The sequence below is a fragment of the Neolamprologus brichardi genome, chromosome 12 (assembly GCF_056152115.1).
Source record: "Neolamprologus brichardi isolate AB-2024 chromosome 12, ASM5615211v1, whole genome shotgun sequence".
Lineage (NCBI taxonomy): Eukaryota > Metazoa > Chordata > Actinopteri > Cichliformes > Cichlidae > Neolamprologus > Neolamprologus brichardi.
The window spans coordinates 32561317-32588078 of NC_142115.1; the positions used below are offsets into that span (position 1 = coordinate 32561317).

Here is a 26762-nt window from a genome sequence, read left to right on the forward strand (position 1 = left end):
ATGCTGAAGTATAAGAGTAAAGTAAAACTCCCACCTCAATCCCTAAACTAGAATCTAGCCGAAGGGTTTATGAATGAAGTGCAATTTATTTAATCATGTTCATCTAAGAGAAACTTGACAACAACTAAAAGCAATTGACTTCTGAGTGAACCAACAGAGATATCTGTAGTGCTACTTAAGCTCATATATTTAATACTACTCTAGCATTAGCGCACCCTAAAATAAGGTTAATACGTTCCTTCACCTTAAAGGGAAAGTTTACCTGAAAGTCTAGTCTAGAAAGTCAAGTTGTTGTTGTTTTTTATCTGGCCTGCAGTGATATTTATCCATCTAGACCAGGGATGGGCCCCATGAGATGGGACTGCTGTTGAGTGTCGCACCATGAGAAACTGGGACAGTTGTGGAGGGTCGCACCAATAAGCTTATAAAAAGATAGTGAGCACAGTCCAGTTCAGCTTATTGGTGCAGCCAGCAGCCCAGGCCCGAACTAGATTGTTTTAGTCAGATTTGCAGTTTTTGAGATATCTCCCATAGAAACAATTGTTCTCTTAAATACTTTGAAAGTAGAGGTCACTCTGCCAGAAATATATTCATATTCTCTTTGGCTGTGTCATCAGGTCAGGAAATGTTTTTAAAAATATTGTTCACATCCTGTCACAGTCACTAACATGTGCATGTTTTCATGGGTCAGTGCGTGCTTCTTACTTCACAGTGCTGGGATGTTGTTCAGCGGAAGGAAAATAGTTCCTATATGAAACTGCTTACACCAAGTTTTTTAGATTAATTTTAAGTCAGTGAGTCCTGATTTCTGAAAAGAGACATTGCGGCTGAGTTTCCAAATATATTTTAAGAACCATCAGGTGAGTCACATGTCTACAGCTGATACGTCCAAAACTGAGAAATGTTATATTGGTACTAGAGGATTTTTTTTTTTTTTTTTAAATCATCCATATTAGATTTTAGGGTGAACTGTCCCTTTAAACTTTAATGATTATATTACGGGTGCTTGCATTTTGTCCCTGGAAACAAAACAGGTCACAAAACTATGTCTGCAAACAGAGTCACATCCCAGCAACATGAGTAATAAAAGGGCCACGCAGAGTTTACCGTCCTGCAGACATTGACGTGATACACGATCTTACCTCAAAGCTAATGGCTGAAATGAAAACTCCTCTTTGTTATGACTTATGGACTCGACGTTCCTATCAGTAAGAAATGTTTTAGAGTTGCAAAAAATCGAAATGAAAGAACTGAAATTTTGTGGCAAAAAAAGACCTTGGTAAAGTTAGTGTAGTAGTTTAGCTCTTGCACCACGACTGGTCACCAGCTCTGTTTCCTGACGGTGACTGTGTGATACATTCAGGAACAGCTACTGTGCTGAATTAAACTGTAAACAAGGCTGTGTTTTTTAAGTAAACAGCCAAAGTGTCATACAGATTCCAGGGCTACATATTCAGACTCATACTCTGGCCCACACACTGTATTTCAGCTCTGTTAATTAATACCGCATTGATCACTGGAGGGATTTTTTCCTTTCACTTGCCCTTCTGCTCACAGAACGGGGAGGTCAGCTACAGAGCAGTCATTCTGGCTGGCAAGTTTTCAGTGAGTAGCTAAAGGGCACATCAGCAGGATGAGATGTCTGTCAACACACTGGGCTCGAGCCAAAGTTTTCAGGCTGAAAGATGATCTTCCCACTCACCATAACAGGAACATCTTTCTTCACTTTCCCTGAGAGGAATACTGATGCGATTAGCTTACTAGAAAATCGCAGAAAGTTTTCCAGCAAATAGTTACAGCAATCAAGTGTAAAGTGTTGTCTACTTATGACATGATGCAGTGTTTAACTCTGCGTGTTTGAGCCAATATGAACAGTTGTGTGGTATACGAATCGGATGTGCTCTCACCCCAAAGTGTCAAATACAAACACTTTGTGTCTTTTGGAGCAAGTGTCTTGACACCTTGCACGAGCCATCTGTCCTCTTTTAAAGAGCTTCAAAGTCCATATTAGGAGGCTGGATTGATGTCTGTACAGTAAATCAGATGTTTTACAGTAAAGAGTGTTTCTCCAGTTTCAAAGGTTTCTTTCTTTTCAAGCTGTTGCTGCACCTCGCTCTCTGAAATCTGGGATCTGCTGATGCCTCACTAAAATAGCAGTAAAGACTGAACTACTAGAACGCACTACACAGACCAGGTTTAAAAACAATTCAATTCAATTTTATTTAAACAGCGCCAAATCACTATTACAGTCGCCTCAAGGTGCTTTATATTTTGAGGTAGACCCTACAATACTACAACAGACAGAAAATAGTCTTTAATAGGAAGAAACCTCCAGCAGAACCAGGCTCATCTGTCATGACCAGTTAAGGTGAGGAAGACAGGACAAAAGCCATGCTGTGGAAGAGAGGTGTATCAACACATAGTGAGTGGAAAAGGTGCATCATGGGAATCCCTTAGCAGCCTACACCTACTGCAGTGTAACTAAGGGAGGATTCGGAGTCACCTGATCCAGCCCTAACTACATTTTTTTAGCAAGAAGAAGGTTTTAAGCTTAATCTTAAAAGTAGAGACAGCGTCAGTCTCTGGAATCCAAACTGGAAGCTGGTTCCACAGAAGAGGGGCCTGAAAACTGAAGGCTCTGCCTCCCATTCTACTTTTAAATACGTTAGGAACCACAAGTAATCCTGCAGTCTCTTACTGTTGCCTAAACCTTGTGGATCAAGCACAGACACAACACAACGTGTTGTGCATACTTTGGCTTTATAAATAGCCATATTTGACCCTGGAAATGACAAAAAGATGCTGAATTATCGCTGAAACAAAATATTTCTAATATTCGTCATGCTACTCATGACAGAGGTCAAACGATAACAACATGATCAGCAGGAGCCTTCAAAATATCCCAACAGAGAAGTTCTCATTCCATTGTACTGACAGGACGCCAGCGTCCTCCCCACGCCTCCTGGTGTCCTGCCAGTTATAATCAATCAACCCAATCTCCCATGCATCGACCTGCTATGTATAGTAACAAAGTCGTTAGGATTGAATCCTGGCTCTCTCCCAAAATTTAAAGAAAAAGTACCAAAGCAAGGTCATAGGGGGCAGAGATAAAGAATCCAGAGGGAGGAACTTGCTTTAGATTTGTGGAGTGACCTTGATAGATTCCAGACAGTAGGAGGGAGTTTGCAATCTGGGTGGCAGCACACGTGTGTGCGCGCAGTTAGTGATGGCTCTCATTAATTTCCAGTCGCAGAGACCCCCTGAGGATGGTGCGTGCATGTGTGTGTGTCTGTGCTGTTGTGCTGTGACAGAGAGGAAGGAGGAGGGGGTGTGTGGGTTAAGTAGGAAGGCAATAAAGCCATTTAAGAGTCATAAAGTGCTTGGTCAATCAAAACCACCCCCTGCTAGGCACCTCATGTCTGCCTCTGATTTTGTGTATGTGCATGTATGTGTAAATATGATACTGTGTGTGTGTGTGGATATGTGTGTGTGTGTGTGGATGTAAGAAGAGGAGTTACAAAATGCACTGATGGGTTTCTGTGTATCTGGGGAAATGAGCCTGTGCATCCATGTGTGCTTATATTTTTTAATGTGTGTCTTTGTGTGTGTGTGCGCCAAAGGGGTGAACGAGCCAGTCTGGAGAGGCAGTGGGATGCTGGGCTCAAAGAGAGAAAGAAAGGCAGGCAAAAAGAAAGGATGCATCACCATTGGATTTGTGTGAAAATAGCAACACAGCAGATGCAGTGATTAGAGTGCAATTTGTCTGGATACATCACAATGTGTTTGCGTGTTTGTGCGTGCGAATACATGTGCATGCATTTGCACCTATTTCTATGCCTCAGCCAGATTTTCAGCCTAATTTGAAGCCTCTGCAGGACTCCATGTCCATTATGTATTTCTTGTTCTGCTTGCAGATACTCTCTTTTTTTTTTTACTGCTTAAATTGCCAAATTGTTTTACAGACTGATTTGGATTCTTCCACAAGAAAGAGACAATTCTACAGTTTTATCCAGCTCAGACAATACCCTGTGAGCCAGAAACTTTTCTTCCCTGGTTTGTTGACTCATTAGCTCACTTTAATGGTGTCATTTGTAAATACGTCTGTTTTGCCAAGCACAAATGTGCAGAAACAAAACCCACAGAGAAACAGGAAACGTGCCAATTATTAAAAAAGAGATGGGGATATGATCAAATGGCTGAAAAAGAACACTGCATCATCACATTGTGCGCACCCAGCATTTGTGCAACATTTGTGTTGTTTCTAAATCTAACAGGATAAAGAGTGCATCACTCCAGAGCTCTATTGTGTTCGCGCATTCAATTTCTCTATCTGCAGCTTCACACCGGATAGGCTGGGAACAATAACTCTGGCTGCTTGTTTTTCAACATTACTGAAATACAGCTACCTGAAAGTCGTGATACTCGATAGAGATAACAAAGAAGAACTGCCGAAAGAGACTAGAGAACTCTGTCAACAATACTAGCACATTAAACAGAGTAAAATATTGATTAATGCAGGTGCAAGTACCTACCAGGAAGCTCATTATTAATTGACAAGTTCCACATAAACTGCAGCTTGAACTGAGTTACTGCAGACTCTTCACTTGCCTGGCCATTATATTTTAAACACAGACTGTACAAGATTTGTGGACTTGCATACTGAAGCAACCATATAGAGGAGCTGGGTGAGTACTATGCTTTTAGCTGCAGTCTGGTTAGCAGATGGCATTGATTGTATAGGTGAAGATACATGCTAGTTAGCGCTAAGTAGCATACAAATTAAATACGAGAATTCCACTTACCAAAGGTTGTAGTGTTAACAGTAAAAAAAATCACATTATTTGCCAGATTTTTGCATTAAATTGCTTCAAAAGGCACCAACAGAACAAGCACAGAGAGAGATATTCATGTGTCTCAGATTAGCTGAGGTAAAGCTTAGCAGGCAGCTAGTGGTTCGTCACATCTGTGTTGGCATCTACCTGTCAGAGAATATAACCCCTACAATTATCACGCAAGCTTTCAGCCTTGAAATGTTTAGTCAAGTGAAACTTAAAAACCTGACCGCCTGTACAAAGAGAGAAAATTAACTACAGATCCCAAAGTCGTGTCCGTACCTTTTTGTTTACTCTCTGAAGTTGGGCATTTTAATATGAGGGCCCGAATTACTTTTGAAGCCTCGAGCGGTCAGCATCAAGTGCATTTTTTGGCACTTCCACGCTGGCTTCATTTTTCAGCCCCAGAGGTTGCTGCTTGGAGGCGACAAGCTGAGCATCCTCGCTGCTGTGACACATCTTACTCATTTCTGTTTGTCTCACAGGTGAATTACTGTCTGTTGAATTCAAACTAAAAGAAAAGAGATTCTTTTATGAAATAAGGGACTTTGCGATTTGTGCTGCTAAACCGGGTATCCTTCTCTCCGTGTTGTCTTTAGGGTTTGACACTTTAGACACAAATCAGACTAATCGTCCATTTTGGACAACAAAGCCACCAACAGCCGGGATGGTTTATTACTGTCGCCGTAGGGCACCGTTTGGCTGCAACACCACACCAACTGTGGCATCATCTGTACCCACCACCACCCTGTCTCCATCCCCTGATTCCCCTCCGCACCTCCACAGCCTCTCATCTTCCCCTCCTCCCTCATCTCTGCGCTTTAACAAACTGGCGTCCCTGGGGTCTACTGCCCAGGTGACATCAGACTTAACAATCATTGCTGTGGTAAACTGCCAGCAGGAGCCCAAACACACCTGACGGTGCTGGAAAATCTTTTTTTTCTCCTATGGTATCCCTTTTTATCAGTCACTCACTTTCCTCTCCCATACCTCCGTCCATTAAATCCTCTTCATTTACAAAAACACCATCTGTTTTTTTTTTTCTGTACAGTTTGTAACCCAGACAAACCACAGTTCAGGACCCAGTTAATATTTGGGCTCATTGGACCATGATGATATTGACCAGACACAACTTGCTCGCCCCATCTGTCAGCTTGCCCTTGTTCCAGACGCTCTTATGTACACAAGTTTAACACTCACATGTACAGCAAATGACACTGAATTCACCCAGAAAACTATTTGATTTATTTGTTGCCCTGGAGCTTCTGACCTTGTGAAGGGGGGACACACCCATAATCCTCCCATCACCCTGCTATTTTACACATCCTGCACCCCGCGACTGTCCCGCTTTCCTTCAGTGACAGTTGGGTTAAATCCACTCTGACAGGTCAGACTCCTCTTACTGTCAGACCAAGCTGCCTGTGAGAAAGCCCACATATGTTATGTCTGATAATGTGGGCGTATCAGTGTGTAAACAAGGATCCTGGCAGCAGGGTGGGGACAGGGGTGTGAATTAAGGAGGATGTGTGTGGTCAGCGAGCTCGACCACCATTTTAATCCAATTTACCTCAAATAACCATAAGTGAAATATCGGCTGTGGCTCTGCTGTTTTTCATTTGTTAATTTTCTGTGTTTATGTTTGTTATGAATACCTTAATTTCATTTCAGCTTAAATTACATTATGAGGCAATCTGTTAGGCATTTTTGCTGAGACATAACAGTCAAAGGACTTTCTGCCATCCTTCCTATCTGAAGGGTTTTTTTTTTCAATTTTTAATATTTGCAACAAAAACATTCTTGTCGCAGATCCGTCAGGACTCTTTTCTCATAAAATTTCCATCACGTACCCCTTTAGAGTCACATTGAGTGTGCATAATACTGCCAGCATAATATGACAAAAGACAAGCAGTAAGTCCACTATAGAAGACCTGTGTGCAAGAGAGTGAAACAGGAAGGGTCACATGTCTCTTATCATGTACAGCTGTGGTCAGAAGTTTGCATGCATCGGCATGAATGTCATCGTAATTTGGGGCTTTTAGTGATTTCTTTGGTGGAATGATTATACAGCATAAATCAGCATATACAGCAGAAATTTGAATACTTTAAAAGATAAACATAGTAATTGGATGCGTACGTTTTAATTTTGGATTTGGTCTATTCACTTAAATCTTTTAAGTGATGTATTTTAACTTTACAAGGCTTACTAACATTTTTTTAGTCATCATCTCTTCCCCATCATAAAAAGCGTTTTGGCATCACTCATTCGACTGGCCACTGCTGAGAACAAAGGGAAAGTCCAAGGAACTTAGTGTAGATCTAAGAAGGAGAATTGTACATTTATACGAGTTAGGAAGATCTCTTGGAGTCATTTAAAAACAAGTCCAAATTCCAAGATCATTAGCTCAAACAACTGTACTGAATACAAGTTTTTCAAATATGTCACCACTTTTCCAAGATCTGGATGAAGATCCAAACTGTTACCAAGTTGAGAGTAAATTTATTGGGATGTTCCAGAACAGCAACTTAAAACTGCTGGAACACCAGCATCAAATTTGACATGTTTGAAGGAGTAAAGGTGAATCTTTCAACAGTGTAATAGCTGTCGAGCATGGTGGTGGCAGGATCATGGTTTTGTGTTGTTTTGGAGTAATTGGTAGCAGTACATTACACAAGCAACTGGAATAATAAAGAACTACCTCCAAATCCCTCAATGTCACCTCAAATCAGCAGCTAGATGGTTGGAACTTAGACAGGATTGGGTGTTCCAACAGGAAAAAGATCCCAATCACGCAACAAAAATTGTTTTGGAATGGATAAAGCAGGCTAGCTTTATTGTATTAGACTTCTGGAATGACTTTTTCAAAACCAAAAGCCTCATCCGTACTAAAAATTTGTGGACTTTGCTTTAAACCCAGATCTGTGCCAGGAAATGAACCAATTTAAATAAACTCTGCCAATTCTGTCAAGAGAGCAGTCAAATATCCAGACAGAATTATACCAGAAGCTTATTGATGTCAACCAAAAGTGTCAGATTGAGGTGAAACATGCTCAGGGACATTTAACCAAATATTAAAGTATTAGTGAGGGCCTATGTATATGTTTAAGCCTGGATGTGTACTTTAACTTTGACGGTACAGATTAAAGAAAATCCAATATTCAACAATAAATTCAAACTTGTTAAAGATGTGTATCTTATAATCATTAAATCATTAAAAGAATGATTCAAGGAAATCATTAAAAACCCTAAATTACCATGGCATTCATGCCCATGATGACTGTGTGTAAACGTCAGACCCCAACTGTACCTGGGTCAGGAAAACACCAGCTCTCCTTCTCTCTCTCATCTCTAAATCCAAATGGCTTGTACCAGGCTTTGTGCCAAGTGGCCCAAAACACACACACACACAGACACACAAACATGAGTGTTGAATGTACGCCAGTGGCAATGCCCAGACGCTCCGGCCAAAAAACCTTTTAATTAGAGCAAATTTACACAGCCCCTCCAAGCTTTGCTTTTCAGTTTGCCTCTCTCTCTCTCTAAAACACACACCACACACATTATTACAGAAACATCTTGCTTTTTTATGCATGCACACACACAAAGATCCCTTTGATAAAACTGCATTTCCTAATCACATTCCCCCCAGTGCAGCGCCTGATAAAATAACAACAGTAGAATCCCAAATTCTTCCCCTCCAGACTCAATATTAAAACTCAATATTCATACGCCACGCATACACATCCACGCACACAGTAAACACACATCAGAGACGCACGCTTTAGTGTTTGATATGGCTGACCCAGATTTTGGCGCGTGCATGGCTAAGGATGTGAGGAGGAGGGATGGATAAAGGAGGAGGGGGTGGGGTTGGTAGAGGAGGGGGCTTACATGGGTGTAGTGCATGTGTGAATGAATAAGATGATAAGCGGGTGAAAGGTAAGTGACTGCCGGCTGCCGGGCCCCTTTTTTTAGTGTAATTTGAAAAGCAGCTGGGGGTTGATGAGTAAAAGATGGACAGACATCAGCGAAGGTCAGCGTGCATGACACACTTTATTGTGTGTTCTGGAAACATCTGGGCTGTGAACTCACACTGTATTAATAAATCAAATCGAATTTATGTTTGTTTGCTGTCCAGGCTACTATTAGACCACATTTGACACTTTTTGACACATTGTGTTCATAATTGTGTCATTTCTGTTGTGTAATTGAAGTAAACTCCGTTTTATCTTTTAAATCCCGTTTAAAAACTCATTTATTCAACATAGCTTTTCCATCTAGTTAGCGTCCCTGTTTTATATTTGGTTCAATTTCTTATTTATGTACTTTTAGCTATATCTGTTCTTAGTAACTTTGTTCTTATATTCCCTTTTATTGTTGTATAAGTAGTGCCCTTAACCTGATGACATATGTGGTACTTTGTTAATAGTCTTTTATTTATTGTCTTAATTTTCCTGTTTTTATTGTAAAACACTTTGGTGTACCACTGGTCTTTTAAATGTGCTATACAAATAAAGTTGTATTGTAAACACTTATATTTGATGTAATTTATTTCCTACAGAAAGCACTGGTTCCCCTTATTATACCCATTTGTTAAGCACCAGTTTGGTGGCATGTAGTAAACTTAATTCTGTGCATTATTCCTTTTTAAGTTTTCCCCTATTCCCAACTACTTTGCATGATTCATAAATAACCATAAACTGGATATTCATGCAGCTTCTCTCATAACCCACTGTCAGGCAGAACTTTTCTCTGATTGGCTGCCTTTTGCAAACAACACAAGGTGGGAGGGGCTTCTGCTCTCACAGCTAGTTCGGTGTATGGGCATGTTAAGGATTTTCACTCTCACTGACATAATTTAGAGCAGTGTAAATCCTGATCTTTTTGACTCACAGGGATTACTTGTACATAAGCTGCTCATTATTTTGGGCCACGTTTAAATGAGCATCTACCACAGTAACAGTATATATTCAGGGGATAGAAAATGAGAAACATAACAGCTCTTAAGTGAGTGCAAACCAAGGCACGAACTTCTTACTAAATCTCCTGGGCACTCTCATACTGTAAAGCACAAATAGCTCATATTCTGCTTGTCAGGGTAGCACAGGGGCTATTCCTATCACCTAGGTGAGAGACAAAGTACACCCTAGACAGGTCGCCATTCACTCACATTGTGGGAAGAAGCCGGAACCCATGCAGGCATGGGGAGAAAATGCAGACACCACACAGAAAGGCTCCAACCAGGTGGTGGAGTCGAACTCAGGACTTACTTCCACACTCATTTGACTGTGGAGCTTCATTTTACTTTATTTTATTTAGTTAGTTTTAAGCTGATATGCACTGGTTGAGCAAAACAATTGTTCTGTACATTGCACGCATTAACTTCTTTAGTTAAGTTTAGGCAACTGTCTGCTTCTTGGGGTTTAGATTATAGTTTGAGCTAAAAAAACAAAACAAAACAAACAACAATAATACAACAGTAACCTTGTTCAAAAGTCATGCTAAAGGATATCTACTAGAGGTGGGAATCACCATACATCCCACGATACGATATTATCACAATACTTAACGCACGATACGATATTATTGCAATTTTTTAAAAATATTTTGCGATATTCAGATTCTGTACATAAAGGTAAACTTTATCAATATTCATTTTATCTAATATCAAAGTCTCGCACTCAGTCTTTCTCTCATTTCAGTTTTATTGTTGACAAACTGAACGGTTTGTATTACAGTCTAGTCCAACTTAACTGAACGCAACCATCTGGTACAATTATAGCTATTCTGAACTATGCAATTTATGAAAACTATGCAGCCCCTTCAGCAACTGAAGAATTTGAAAGTAAATTAAAACAAAATATAATTTTACATTAAATAAAAAAGTTTTAAACTTAATTAAAATAAAACATGTCTTAAATGAAAATAAGTAAACTGTCATGTTTATTGCTGCCAAAAAAAAGTTAAACACATTTGGACAGTGAAGGAATGTCAGGATTCTTGCTCAGAAAAAGGATCAACATGCTCTGAAGTCAGAGCACAAAAACCTTTTTTGTAACAAAATATCGATTTCTGCTGTCCCTGTATCGATACATTATTAGCAAACAAAATATCACCATACTACACAGTATCGATTTTTTCCGCCACCCCTAATATCTACTCAGTGCGCCCCAGGGTGGCTGTGGCTACAATGTAGCTTGCCATCACCAGTGTGTGAATGTGTGTGTGAATGGGTGGATGACTGGATATGTAAAGCGCTTTGGGGTCCTTAGGGACTAGTAAAGCGCTATATAAATACAGGCCATTTACCATTTACTGCATGCAAATGTAAAGCAAAATAGTTGTGATCATATGTGATGAATTAGGAGATTATATTATCTCAGGATATTTTAAATAACTCTCATATGAAGTTTTACAGCAGAAACAGACCTACGAGGAAGAAATAACAAGGGAGAAAAAGGATCCTGTCAAGAACCTCTCAGACACTTCTTTTTCACCCTCTGCTTCATCTTCCCATGTTCTCTCAGAAATAGATCAAATCTTCCGAGTTCAGCATTTTTTCCTCTGGCTGAGTACCTGGTACAGGGTGCATCAAACTATTCACGCAGAAAAACAGAATGCCTGGAAGAGGTGAAACTCCTGAACTTCAATAGATACGGAAGAGGACTTTTCACTTTTTCGTTCACATCTGATGTTTCTTTCATCTTATGCATAAACTTTGAAAGATCTGGCAGCAGATCAGCTTCTATGGGGTTAAAAGGATTTTTGGGAAAAGCAAAAAGATGGATCTGAAGCATTCAGTCTTACTGTTTATTGTCTGAGGCTTCGAGGAAAACTGGCGGTCGGCGTGATCTGGAAGTATGACCGATTGCAGTCTCAGCTCCATCTATTTTGATTACAGACCCCCCTCTGAGTGTTGGCCATCTCCTCTCCAGGCGGGTAATGGGAAAGGGATGGGGAATAGGAACAGCCTTGTTGCATTTCCTTTGTTGTTCTGAAAGGCAATCAGCTCGACGTATGTTCGCTGTAATCAGCAAGCGTGATTGGCTGAGCAGGAGCTGGGTTAAAGAAGGTATATAAAGAGATAGAAAACTAAGAAAATGTGTGGGAAGTTTGGGGTAAATGAAGGTGAAACCCAAGGTGAAAAAAGGAAAGGGTGGCGAGTAGAGTGTGAAAAAGAGATGGATGGGGAGGGGGGCAAATGAAAGAAGAAAGAAAAGGAAGGAGGACAGAGAGAGTTTTATCAGACTTTCACAGCCTTGGTGATATGACAGGCTTGGCAATCCAAAGCGTTTCACCATGCCACCCCCTACCAGAGACAATCTTCCTGCTGCCTCACACACACAACAACTGTACCTCAGTCTCATCCTTCCCCCCTACCACCCATCTCCTCCCTCCCTGCCACCCTCTGACTCTCTGTACAGGATAATCCCTCCCCCACCCCCAAATACCATCGCTCTGTAAAAAGATATTTCCAGGGGCCTGGATCACTAGCAGTCACATGCTGGGCGTCTGCACAAAAGGCTAAGGCTCTGCACACATGCAGATGACACAAGACACACACAAACACACTCACACCAGAACTTATAAGACACTGGTACTCTCCCCAAATGCAGATGGAAGCATCTGCCTTTCACAGATAATTACACTCCACCCTTCCCCCTTTTCTCTCCTTTCCCCTCCATCTCTATCGTCTGCAGCTTGGCTAGATACCGTGTGTTTGTCAGTATGGAGAATTTATGCGTCATTGGCAATCTTGGCATTTTTGTTGTTGTTGTTTGTTCTCCCTTTGCATGCTGGCTAATGTGAATCACAAGAAGCGATGAGCGGGGAAAGACAAGGACTTGCAATGATTCATGTGAGGCTCATTGAGCAGAGCTGAGAGGCTGCTCATATGGTGCCAATAAAAAAAGAAAACAGTCCAGCCAGTTGCTAAACAGAAATCTCTCAGTTTTTTAATCCTAAACTAATTTGCTTATTTTTATCATTAACAGGGGACTTGTGCATGCATTTTAATAAGCACTGAATAAAGAGAACGTCGATGTTAGTTTTTAGTCAATTTTCAGCAAAGTGCAAACTGAAAAAAGTAATTTCAGTCAGAACCACTGTAGTCAAAAAATAAACAGAAAATTGTTCATTTATATCTGCATTCATTTTTACATTTGGTGTAGGTCCATTCTGGGAAATCCCCACCAGAGATGAAAAGCCAAAGCGCATCAGCAAGACCCCGTCTCAATAAAGCAAGAATCAGTAATATTACATAATGAAAGTAGGGCTGCACGATTTTGCATAAAATGAGAATCACGATTTTTTTGCTTAGAATTGAGATCACGATTCTCTCTTTTTTTTTTAATTGTTGTCATTTGGAAATGAGATCGCACATAAGTATGAATTGAGATTGCGATTTTCTAACGATTAATCGTGCAGCCCTAGCTGAAAGTCAGAACTGCATAATGATGGAGCTAGAGGGGAGGTGGGTTTCAAAGTGGCTTGCAGATGTGCAATGGATTGGATTTATAAAGGGCTTTTCAAGGCATCCAAAGCGCTTTACAATGCCACTATTCATTCACACACTGGTGGAGGCAAGCTACGGTTGTAGCCACAGCTGCCCTGGGGGCAGACTGACAGAAGCGAGGCTGCCATATCGTACCATCGGCCCCTCTGGCCAACACCAGTAGGCAGTAGGGTAAAGTGTCTTGCCCAAGGACACAACGACCAGGACACAACGACCAGGACACAACGACCAGGACAGAGAGCCCGGGGATCGAACCGGCGACCTTCCGGTTACAGATACGCTTCCCAACCCCCTGACTGAAAGAACCTACTATGAGTGTTGAAGGTATCAGCCGATGTGGGCTGTCACTGAAATCAGCTGGACTGTGGCTGAGCTTGACTTTGCGGCCACGTTGAGCTATTGTGTGTTTGATGTTTATCTCCATGAAGGTTTAGGTGGAAGCAAAAACGTTTCTCAGTAAAACTCAGCAGACATACCATTTATCCCAAAGATTTCTGTCTTTTTAAGGAGCTCCGAATGCAAGTTTGCAATTCTGTCTGCAAGTAAAAGACTCAAACAAATAATTTAGAGCCAAGAAATACACGAGCAGTATGAAAAATGGATTGCTGATTTGCCCTTTTTGTACTTTTACAGTGTTTTCTTTGGTTTACTTTTCAAAGTGTTCTCCATCACGACATTGAGCCAAACAGCAATAACCTTATTTAAACCTTGAAATAACTTTTAATCGGTGCTGGGTTTTTACATCCATGGAACTATTTCCCATTTCCAACTGCAATCCTGTGTCGTTTCTTGTTCATCAAGATTAAAAGTTCATTGACTCAAATATATTTCTGGGCGGAAAGGTGCGTTTGTGTTTTATTTATGAGCCGCTAAGAGGCTGCTGCAGGGCATCCCCATTAGCATGGTGCTGCATGTGCTGCTGATCCACATAAACACGCAAGGATTCAAACAACTCAGGAAGACGGAGTCAGGAACAGGCTGTGGAAACAAAGAGCAGAGGTGAGGGTGAAAGATGATGAGTGTAGGTGAGACGGAGGGTAATAAGGAGGTGGAAGAGGGAGAGGAAGGTCACGAGGTGAAGTGGAAGCGAAGCGACTTGACAGCAGGGGAATATTCCGGCTTACAGAGAAGTCACAAGGGACTCGTGCAACCACTTAACCCAAGGCATGCGTGTCTCTGTGCAGCGCGCACACACATAAACCTCACTGAGGATTACTTTCTTTGTCTCGGTTGCTCACATACTCACATAAATTGCACATGCCCTACACTGTGATTGATTGGCGTCAGCACGCAGTTTGCCACTTTACATCAAAATCATGACTGTAGGGAATCTGAATCAGGAAATCTTGCTACTTGCTTAAAGCAGCTAATGTATAGGAGCCAGGGATTTTAGCTGCTATTGGCTGAATTATTAAGGGGCTGTAATCACTGAACAGTGTGAGGCTGGAGGTAATAGTCGATTCGAATGTTCTAGTTTTGTACAAAGCGATAAGACACCACAGGAATAATAATAATCACCGCAGATGCAACTTTTTAATCCCTGTGTAATTCTTGAAAATCTTGTTCATCTATCTGAGCTTGCAAAAACGGAGAATATATTTGTCAGTCAAAAGCTGGAACCGGTCAGAATTTGCGATAAAACAACAAAACAACATTCATTCAGCTCAGAGCTGCATATAATAATGAGTGATAACAGAGAGATCACTGTGGCATTATCTAGAAATAGTTTGGAATCAAATGAGTAGCTTAGGGCTAATAAATGTGGTTTGTTAGCTGTAGTTTGACTAAAGTTGAATGAGTCGAATTTGGACTTTTTTGACAAAGTGGGCAGATTGATTTAGCTTTCTTTCTACTATGTCAGTGCTGACATAACCGTCATGAAAATGTACATGAATATGCATTTTTTTGCACAGGTCTAAGATCTTTCTTTTTTTATTTAAATTTACATGACTGTACTTAATTTTATCCAATCCCAGTGATTCTTTACAAAAAAGTCATCTAAAACTGCAGATATGTTCATTTGAACATTTTCTAAAATTAACCTGTTTACTCTCACTTCTGAAACATAACAATGAGCGATGACGTCATCCACAACACCTACTTCAGCCGACAACATCCACACGTTGCTGATGTACATTGGGAGTCCCATCCACAGCCAGCAAGGGACGTGTGACGCCAGCGTCACTAAGCCAGAGGATAGCACAGAAGGTCGGGGTACAGTTACGCTCCCTGAAGGTGCAATTAGTGAGTCGCTACAGGAACAATGCTAGACAGGGTTCCTCCTCTGAACCAGAACATTGTTACACTAATTAATAACTCAGTCGCGTCACTGCAACTTCAGCTCAACAACAACAACAAGAGCAGGAACAGGAAGAAGCTGTGTTTTAATTAAAACAAGTGATCGCTAAAAGTTTCCTACACAAACACAACATGACCTTTAATTTAGCTTCCCACAAACACCGAAAAATAAAAACGAGTGTCTCTGGTTAAACCGCCATAATGCAATCCACCCGTCATGTGACTGTGGTCATGTCATGTAATGCCTGAGTACATATATTAACACCGTTTTGCCAAAGCAGTGTTAATGCTGTTTTTCTTTACTGAATTTTCTTTAAAGAAAAAAAACGTTGCTAGTTTTTGTTGTTGGCCTTCTTTTACATTAGTAGAAGGATTAATATTTCAGTGTAAAAGCACTCTGCAGCAAGAGCTGCATTCAAAATATCACATAAATAAAAGCTGAATCGACAAAATGTGGTCAAAGCGTCAAGCATGAAAGTGCTGAATGCGGGAAAAAATCTTATGGAAGTGTTAAAAATTACACAGCTGCCTTGTGCCAAGAGTGAGGCATCAAAAGTTAAATATTACGTGTCAAAGTCAAATAATTTTCAGCAAAAATCAAATAAATTATAAATATTATTTATAATCTTATGATATAACTTATTATGTATAAGTAAGCAATCATTTTATGTAAATGGACCAATTATTTCAGCTCTTATTGTACGTCGTCTTCCTGTTTGTAAAACAACTGTCACAGTCTCACATGCACAGAATTTGGTACCATACAAATAAAAATCTTTTAAAACTTGTAGACTATATGATGATATAATAATAATGTAATTGGGCACTGGAAATCAAATGTGCGGGTGCTTTTAACTACAGTGTGAGAGTTTTGACGTGGCTTCAATAAAATTCTTACCTTCTCCTGACTGGAATATTTCACTCTACAGTTGGAGTTGACATGTCAAAGCATACTGGTGCAAATTTACCAGCACTTTGGACCACCCAGTGGAGTATAATCAGGGTGATTGGATCAGTATCACTGCTCAAATTATAATGATAAATTGTTTGGAGATACAACGATGTATAGTCTCCTTTTCCAGACGTTTGTGATCATTTTGCCAAACAAAGAAGCTTAGTATGTGGGAACGCTGTTTTTACCCTTTGTTCGCAGTTTTTATATTTTTCTGTCTTCATGTTCACTTGCTGTTTTGTTAGGTTAAAGCAGTGGTTCCCAAACTTTTTTTGCTGGGCCCCCCTTGTTTTACAAGAAAAATGGTTGCGCCCCCCCTCGCACACACGCGCACGCGCGCGCACGCACGCACACACGCACGAACACATCCTCCAACCACACACACCCATATTTTGCTCCATTGCGGTTTATTTCACACCTCAAACATTTAGTAAACAATTAAGCAAATACAAGTAATCTGCAATAAATTATAGGTAGTAAGAAAATAAACTACTAACTCTTTTACGCTACGTCCACACCTACACGGGTATTTTTGAAAACGCAGCTGTTTCGTCCACACGTAAACGGCGTTTCGAATCACCGAGAACGGAGATTTTTGAAAACTCCTTTTTTGCGTTTACTGGACGAGGAATACAGAGTTCGTCATGCAATGTCAAAGATATGTGCCTTTTTTCACGTCACGCTGTGTGCACGTTATTGTTTACATGAGATGAATTGCAGAATGGCAGGTAGAGACGAAATACTGAGACGAAAAATCCCTCTGCAAAATGGGTTCAAAAACATAAACAACTGTTGGACGCTGTTTGTCCGTGATTTGAACCGGGGAACAAATTGTGGCAGGATCAGCCTGATGTTATTTGTATCCCGCTGTAACTTTACTGTATAAAGAGCTAACATCTCCAAAATGTCAGGAGTAGTTAGTCATTACAACAAGTGTTTGTGAACTACAAATCAAGAATGTGGGATACTGTTTGTCCATGATTTAAACAGCCCAGCGCTGCTCCCAACGAAGGGAAAACCAATCCTGCAAGGAGACCTACCTCGGCACTTGTGCAGGTGAAACCAAAGGGAAGATATGCTTCACCATATTTTCTAGTCTTTGGCTTAGAATGAAGTTGGTTTGGAAACATATTCAGCTATGCTTCATCTCCTGCTTTGCCTTTGTGTGGGCGCCCGTGCTAGCAGTGTCCAAGCGTTGTTTTTTTTTTTTCCCTTTTCATGCCGCGCCCCCCCTGCAATGGCTCTGTGCCCCCCCTAGGGGGCGGGCCCCACACTTTGGGAACGTCTGGGTTAAAGCATCTAAACTACTTTATTTGGTTTATTCACAAAACAAGACTCTTTCACAGTGTTCACCACATGTTGTTGTGGAACAAAGCGCTGATGGGAGTCTTTTCTCGTGTGCAACAAACTTCTTTGGAATTATCAAATCGACTGATTGTAGCATTAACAGTAGTGAATTTACTTGCATTTATTAAACCACAAGAGGCCGTTGGCGTGAGTTGTTAAACATCTGATGTTTTTGTGTTGAGATCGTGCTGGTTTGATGAGCAGAAAGCAACACGTTTACTGGGAAAAAGCTCCTGAAATTAAATTTCTGAAGTCAAAACAGATAAAAACTGAAGGAAAGTTTGTACACAGAAATGCTAATCACAGCATTTGAGTTCTCTGGATTCTTATTTGCATACATGTCCACACAACATCCAGCAACAAGTAAATACTGTCCTGAGGGTCACTGACTAACTGATCAATAGCCAAGGTGTCAAAAAATAGCGTGGGTCATTTTCTTCACCAGGGTTCAGAGTGAAACCCCTGTGAGACCTTGCCTCACACTATCATGTGACCTATTGAGTTCACCTGGACAAAGGTGTTAGTGTTGAAGCTCCTGGGAAGGGATCTGAAGACTTCACTGCAAGTGGCTGATAGCTGCTGTTGTAAGCTTCCACTTTTGTTCAGTGACGGTCTTTCACAGCGGGCATAGACTGTGAATCCAGGGCGGGGTAAGGTTTCGCAGTGGCTTCACCTTTAACCCGCAGTGATGGTAATGGCCTGCACCTTTTTATTCACGTGACCACGTGATGACTCATATTATCAGTAGTGGGTCAATGACCTTCAGGTTCGTGCCCAAGGGAACAACCCTCACTCGGGTATAAATAGCTGGGACTTTCCACCGCTTGGTTTTAAACTGAAGATATTCTTGGAAGCTGAAATCTTCAAAGACTTAAAGAAGTAGAGTTTTTTTAAGCTCTACAGACCTTGCATTATTGTTTTTACGTTTAATTTTTTTTTTCACTTCCTCACTTTATTCTTACCCCAGTAATATGAGAGATATTTCAATCATTTTATTTTAAAACTAAAGCCCATAAGCATGCTTCGAACAAGACGATCATTATTCCCCCATCTGAGTATGTTTTATTCATGTATTTGTTTGGCACCCTTCATAGGTTATCGATCACTGTGGTCAGGACTCAGAAGTTCTGTAAAAATCCTGCTGTGAATCTGAAACAGTAACTATTAAACTCACATCTTCAAAACAAATTCACCACAAAGAACTCAAGTTAAACTGCTCTTTAGTTTCTCCTTTGTCTTTTCTTTAAGAAGAGTTTTCCTGTATGCTGTGCCTGGATACATATTATTTATTTATGTAAAGACAAAAAAGGTGGTGGTGGGGGGGGGCACCTGCAAAGATATTTTTTTGGATGGAAGATCTCTGGACTCCTTTAGATGCAGTAGTGGAAAAAATGTTTTCTTACACTTAGAGGGCACCTAAAATGTTCATTGCAAGTTTAGCAACTCCATATTTTTATTCTTGGACTCTAGTAGCACAAAATCTGATTTTTATCTGATAATAGGCTTTGTTTTACATGACTATATGAGGTACATCTGCTCTCTCTGTCAGCATAAAGAGTCAAGAGTTGAAAAAACTGAACCTGAGTGTTTAAGGTCGCCTGAGGTTTGATCTCTCCCTCGACGGGGACTCCTCGTACAGTCTCTGAACTCATCATTTGAAACCTTGTCTGTTTTTAACAATTTTATGCTACTTTAAAACCAGATTAAAAACAGATTAAACTCAAACAACCCAATGAGTCAAAATTCCACATTCGGGATTTCAGGATCACTGCGGCTCGTCTCCTCCACTGTAAAAATGGTTCCACTGAACTCAGATGGGTGTAAGTGCTCCTTAGGGAGACTGTAAACCCCATAACAGCATAAATTTTCAATGCATTTCCTCCATCTGCTTTAGATATAGATTAATATTTTAATATTTTCTGTCTACATTCATATTGCAGCCCTATATCTGAGGCTCCAAACCTGCACTACTTTTGGAATTGACGCATTAGTGTGCAGAGCTGTCGCAGACATACTGTATGGGATCACGAAACAGTCGAGCAAGCACCATGTAGCAATGAGCTTTAGCTATGTGGGATGAAAAGAAACTGCACTGTGACTGAGGTCATAATCTGAGTGTTGCCGACTCGACATCCTTTCTTAAAGATTTTTATTCTTTTGGTGCAGATTCAGCACACACACACATTCAAACGTGTCCATCTTCAAGCTAACTTGGGATTCCTAAAGCATGTGCATGTGCAGTACATGCAGCAGACAGAAAAATGTACCACATTTAAAGTTAACCTACATATGATCAAAAATAGTTGCCTCATTGCACCTATTGTTCTATTTAAACTCTTATAAACCACTTATTAATAATACATTCGATTTTTCGAAATGTTTTTTTCATGCTTGAGGCTAAAACATTTTTTCGTTGTTTTGATCTGACTGCAGCTTCCTTGAGTTACAGTAAATAACAGCCTAAATCGTGTTACGAGGTTGCAATAAAAGTGATAAAAAAAAACATTAAAGGTCTTAGTTCAGCCTTCAGTTTTCATGCTGTTGAATTTTAATAACGATTGCTCGCAGTAATTTATATTCAGACGGAATTAATTTTTGCTTATTTATCATCAACTTTCTTGACAAGTGTATCACTTTTCGACCTTTCTGCCACACTGGTGCTATTAAAGAAGAAAGTGGCAGAGTGAGACAGTAAAAGTGGATGATAACCTTTATTTTTTTTCCTGCTTCATAGGTTGTCCAATTGAAGGGCTCCCTCCCGAGACCCCCCGCTGACTCATAACAAGCACAACGTACTGGTCCGGGAGCTTCATGAGAGTGTGCTCATAACCATCACTCCACCCCTGTGTGTGTGCGTGTGGCACCATGCTGTGGACAGTGCTACTAGCGCTGCTGGTGCTTCTGCTGCTGCAGACTCAGCTGTCTGTGTGCTTAAGGGAATTGCGCTCTGGGGGTTCCAGTTCTTCCGTCTACTCCCCTCCATCATCCTCTTCCTCCTTTTACAATGCTACCCAGCAGCGGCTGCCCGGAGCTATTATCATTGGCGTGCGGAAAGGTGGCACCAGAGCCCTGCTCGAGATGCTCAATCTGCACCCAGATGTGGAAGTGGCAAAGGCTGAGGTAATAAACAAAACACTTTTCACTATCACCAGCTGTGGACAATAATTACTCAGTTTGCACTTAAGCACTTAAGGGTTGTTAAGTAGTTTCATCTTCTCTACTCTGACGTCAAACTGGGATAAAATGTTCCCATTCAGAAAAATGTCTGTTTTCTTCTTAAATATATGATGGACGTCAAAATCTATTTTCATACGTGTCAAAAATTCATTTGTAGTTTTTGTTGAAACCCTTATGTGAAATCTCACATCAACATTTTTTTTCTTTTCACTTGTATATCCTTTAAAAAAATCTGCTTTTATTGAATTGTACAAATTTCATCAGTGTGCCTCAAAACCACCTGATGGTATTCAAAGAATAGCAAGGTCAACCTCCAGAAGCTCGCAGGATTTTATATTCAGAGTGGCAAAATCCAGGCCAAGACCCAGGCATTGGTTGGCCATGGAAAATCTGAAAACTCCAAGCAAAGAAAATAACATAGTACTAGTTGAAAATTCAGTAAGTAATAATGATTGTAACTGTGGATAGACCTTCTGTGTCTGAAAATATGTATTAAGAGACTCAGCTCTAACAATATAGAGCTGCACTGAAGCAAAAAATTCAATCTCAGGGTAATGGAGCTAACAAAATGCCCCAGGTGCAAATATATACTGTAAAAGTGTAAAACTCTGCACTCGGGGAGTTGGAGATGCAACTCAGGCAAGACCAAGAGGACACAGAGGCGGTCTAATTATCAAATGCGTGAGGATTTTCTGAAAGTTTAGTTCAGGCCAAACACGTACTGCATCTTCTTCAGTGCAGTAAAGAAACCAGAGCAAAGAGAGTTGAGTTTCTGTGTAGTTTGTCATGTACATTTGTAAGTATGATGAATGGTGACGGGCCTGTCCTGAAAAGCTGCACTGAGAAAAATCCTAATCATGATAGTTTAAAGTGAGGACTATGAAGTTAGAAAGCTGGTGCCAAAGAATAGATTGGTTTAGACAAGATTGGGACTAAATGAAAAAAAAAAAGCTGAAAGTGTTTTAGGTGGTAAAATGTTTTTAGAAATTATTAGATGTCCCTAAAATTTCCTTTTAAACTAAAATTTCAAAACAACAGTGTCAACAAGTGGTTTAAAAATAAATGAAGACCTGCTTTTTCCCCCCCATCTACATCACAGGTGCATTATTTCAATGTGGAGGAGCACTACCGCAGAGGTCTGGCCTGGTACCGAGCCCAGATGCCCTTCACCGTCCCAGGTCAACTGACAGTGGAAAAGACCCCAGGTTACTTCGCAGCTCCTCAGGTTCCTGCACGAGTTTGGGACATGAACCCTGCTGTCCGCTTGCTACTCATTGTCCGGGACCCAGCTGAGAGGCTGATCTCTGACTACACCCAGGTTCTGCACAACCGCCTAACACGACACAAGCCCTACAAGCCCCTAGAGCAGCTCCTACTCCACAAGGGCCATATTGATCCTGGATACAAGGCACTGCAGAGGAGCCTCTATCACCAGCACCTTGCCCGCTGGTTGGAGGTCTTCCCCAGGGAGCAGATCCACGTGGTGGACGGAGATGCGCTTATTCGGGATCCCTTCCCTGAGCTGAGGAAGGCAGAAAGGTTTCTGGACCTGCCGCCCAGGATCAACCCAGGCAATTTCTACTACAACACCACCAAGGGCTTCTACTGCCTCCTGTCGGCTGGACATGACAAGTGCCTGGACGAGTCTAAAGGCAGGCCACATGCTCCACTGAGTACCCAAGCCTTGAAGAAGCTTTGTCGGTACTTCAGAAAGCCAAACAAGTTATTCTTTGAAATGGTGGGGAGGTCATTTGCCTGGTGCTGATCCACTGAGCAGAGTGACGATGAAACGCCTCCTGAACAGTGCCGACACATTCAGGGACGCAGAGGGAGAGATAAAACTGTGTTTTTCTAGCTAGATGAGTGGGAACATTTAAAAAAAAAATCTCTTTTTGTTGATACCTACTCAGGTATGAATGTGGCCAACATGTGCAGCACATGTGAAGAAAACAAACTGCTGATGTTGAACCCGTAGCCAACATAAACCTTTACCAAGACCATGTTGGTGCCTCCAGGGAAAACCTCACTTGCTGAAGCTACAACAGCCGTGCCATACACAAGTCTGAAACTGAAAGTATAACTAACTCCCTGTTAGTTCTCCTGTGTGGGCCGTTAAAAGAATATGTGACGACTTTGATGTGATGTAGAAATAGATGAATGGTCAAAAGATGGTTGCGTTATTGTTGCACTATGAACTCCAGTTGCATAAAAAGTCAATCAAGGTTCGATGCAAACGATTTTAAAGAGAAAACAAGTCCTTGCTTTGATTTTTCTGAACAACTGTAAAACTTTTTGTGTTAGCAAAACATTTTAATTTTTTCCTCATGGCTATTTTGGGCTATTTTACTGAATAGATGCTCACGAGTTCTTTTGGAAGACGCTCACTGAAAACCTGTTTTTTGCTTTTTTTTTACGCTCAAGGCCAGCATAGTGCTATTGCTAGTTTGTGTTATTTTTTAAGATGTCCTTCTAATAAATGTCTTCGGTGGTAAAGTCTGTTCCCTGAACTCCAGCTTCGAGGTTTAAAGGGATTTAAAATGTCAAACATAAAGACACGGTGATATAGGCTCACTGACAGGCCTCTCTGGAAACACCTCTCCCTCGAAGTGGATGAAGATGTTCCCTGTCAGTGTCTATTGAACATGTTCTTTACATCAAAGATCAAAGCAAGCGTACGTCTCTTTTCATTATTAAGTTATTCCTGTGTAGGTGTTACCTTCAGTTTCACCACCACACCGCAACAAACGACACCTGCAGGTCACCAGAAGGGCTGTTCAGTTCCTGACAGTATTCAAGGCCAAATGGTTTTCTTACCTTAATCCAGTTCATCTGGAAGGGCTTAAAAAGGCTGACAAGTCATAGCATCAGTACATAAAATAAAAGTCTTGTGATTAAAGGATATCCAGGGTGCTTTTAACCCAGACATGTCTTTAGTTTGATGCACTTTCAAAGTACATTCCACAAGGCAGAGTTAAATTTAATTTGATTTAATTAAGTTAAATTGTTCAATAATTTAGAAGTAAAAGGTATAAATCTGTAAGTGTTTCGTTGGATAACAACTAATAACAACTGTGTAGTAGCTGCACAGCATTTCAGATCAAAGCAGTATTCTATTGTACCTGTCTCTGCAGTTCCAGTTTACACAAAACTCCTCCTAGAGCTAATTACTGGCCTTCAAGGTAGCTATTTGTACCCTCAAAAGCAGGTCCTGAAAGGTTTACTAATAATGAAGATGGCAGAAAAAAGACAGAAAAGCAAAGAAGTAGACTGGAGGCTGTGGTTTCTTAGAGCCCTGACTGTGGATCAATCGCAGCTCCCATAAATGGAAGATGGTACCCACTGGAGAGAGGATGACAAACAGAAAGAAGAAGGAAGGATGGGACACAGAAACAAGTACAAAGATAGTAGGGCAGGTAGGTACATTATAGATAAACGGGCAGTGTTTGGTTAGTGTTCTGTGTGATACAGATAAATTCCCTGTGTAAAGGGTACCTTAGAGGTCAGTGTTTTGGTGGGCTTACCTTATGTTTTGAGAGTGTAAAGGTGACGAGGGTCTCTTCAGATATTTTGTCAGGACAATAGGATATGCTATATATCCAATATAGCATATCCTAACAACTGGGCACCAGCAGATTTAATACCTCTTTTAAATTAAGTATGATAATTATTCTGTTATTAAATATTTATTTATATTTATATTTTATTTAAATATTTTATTAAATAGTTTCTAGAAAGGGACTGTGAATATTTTAGGACTCCCTGTGTTTGGCTGACTGCACTGTACACTCCTGGGTATACTGAAGATATCCTTTCTCCACTGTGAGCTGAGACGGCCCCTCTGCTAACTGTACCAGACGAATGGTTGTGTGTGCTTAACCTCCTAAGACCCAAACTCTTTCATGGCATGCATTTTTAAATTCTCTTTGCTATTTGGGCTGTTTGGGACCTGATGAATATAAAAACAAAGAATTTCCAGATTTTTTTTTACCTGATTTTATCTCTGACAAAAATAAGATTGACATATGAGGACATTTATTTTAAATTTCAATCGAACATTTGCAGTATAATGTCCTCGTAAGTGGTTATCAGGCCCTTGTAGAGTAAAATTTTGTATTTTGGTCAAGACATCCCAAAATGCGATGTCCACATATGTGGATGCCAGGTCCTAGGAGGTTAATCAAATGAATAATACAGTCAAAACATGGAAAAAGCTAATTCAGATAAACTAGTCACCATATGAAAAAATGATTTCTTAGCTGTTGTTTTACACCATAAATGGCTGCTTTCTGCAGCTCAACACATTGTGAGTGACACTGAACGCATTCTTCTGAACCAAAACATGAGCTGAAACAGGCTACTTTTTATTTCAAAACACCAAGAAAAAATTCCAAGAGGAGTTTAAAGCATCTTATTTAGTGCCTGGTTAATTTACACTGTAGCTTAGTGTAGCTTTAAATCAACCATCCCTGCATTTCCTTTTTTTCCCCCCAGTATTGTGTCTCTCTCTTCTCTTGATACTGCACCTTCTGCACACAATCACATAACAACACATAATGATACTGTGACAAATTTTTTACTTGAAAATATCTTGAGGAGCTGCTTTTTGTTTCCCCACTGATACTAACAGTCTATTTTACTTTCTTCAAGGAAAAAGTAATGTGGAATCCTTCACGCTTTGTTAGAATGCATGAGGGGGTTTTTTTTTTTTTTACATTAAATAACTTCAGGAATTTACAGGTTTGAAAGCTATAGAAACAAGTTGAAAAAGAATTTCTGAATTCTTACCATGTAAGCTGTCCCTGTTTTGTGTGGTGCATTTCAGGCAGTGCAGAATATAATGGGAGCTGAAGGCTGACCTCTGGCTGTCACACTCCCACCATCCTCGGGAGAAAACTGTAAAGAAGGAGACAAAGGGAGATGTAAGAATAAACAAATGATTCTTACTCTTTGAAGATGTGAGGCAGCGCTGGCTTTCATGTGTTCCCACAGAGGCCCACACTCATGTGGACAATACATCTGATGTCACTCTCAATCACAGAAATCTTTACTTCATGTGCTGGAGTTCCTGAGTTTGCAGCTGCTTCATAACCAACTTTTTTTTTTTACCTGAAAGTCTGAACATCAGGTTTATTTTAGAGGATTTGATGGACAAGGTGAAGGAGTAATCTGCCATCATATTTGATGGTAATCAAAGAGTTCCTTTGCAGATATTTTACAATAATGCTGCTCCTTGTGGCCACACGATTAGCTGTAAGGATGAAACTTTTCATTAGTCCACCACTTTTCTCCTGGTAAGGCCATAGCAATGGGTCAGCAATGGGTATGACCAAATCTAGGCCCAGAGGCTGAGCTTCCGGGTATCTCTAAAATAAGAAAGTGTGCGACATTTCAAGTCACGGATGTCTTCAGTTTTGCAAAAAAAATATACTTTTTGTCCTCTGAAATATAATCAGTTCTTGTTCTGATTATAATGTTAGACAAAGGCACCTTTGATAGCATATTTGCAGTGCTGGAACCTTTCATAACACCGAGAATTTCGAGTAAACTGTGGCTCACTGTGCACATGAAAGTGATCCATTTCACACCCGCACACATGGTGTGATCCTCCTTGCTATCAGTCACACCCTTTGATGTGTACAAATA

The 26762-nt window shown here is 40.6% G+C and overlaps 1 protein-coding gene across 1 annotated transcript in view; it reads left to right on the forward strand.

Moving 5' to 3' along the window:
- Positions 1–23615, forward strand: part of hs3st1l2 (heparan sulfate (glucosamine) 3-O-sulfotransferase 1-like 2) — a 32257-nt gene extending 8642 nt beyond the window's left edge. The window contains exons 2-3 of the mRNA XM_006797665.3: positions 20677–21062; positions 22219–23615. Coding sequence (XP_006797728.2) covers positions 20808–21062; positions 22219–22884 — 921 coding nt within the window. The 5' untranslated portion in view covers positions 20677–20807 and the 3' untranslated portion in view covers positions 22885–23615. The remainder of the gene's footprint in view (positions 1–20676; positions 21063–22218) is intronic.
- Positions 23616–26762: the final 3147 nt, after the last annotated feature.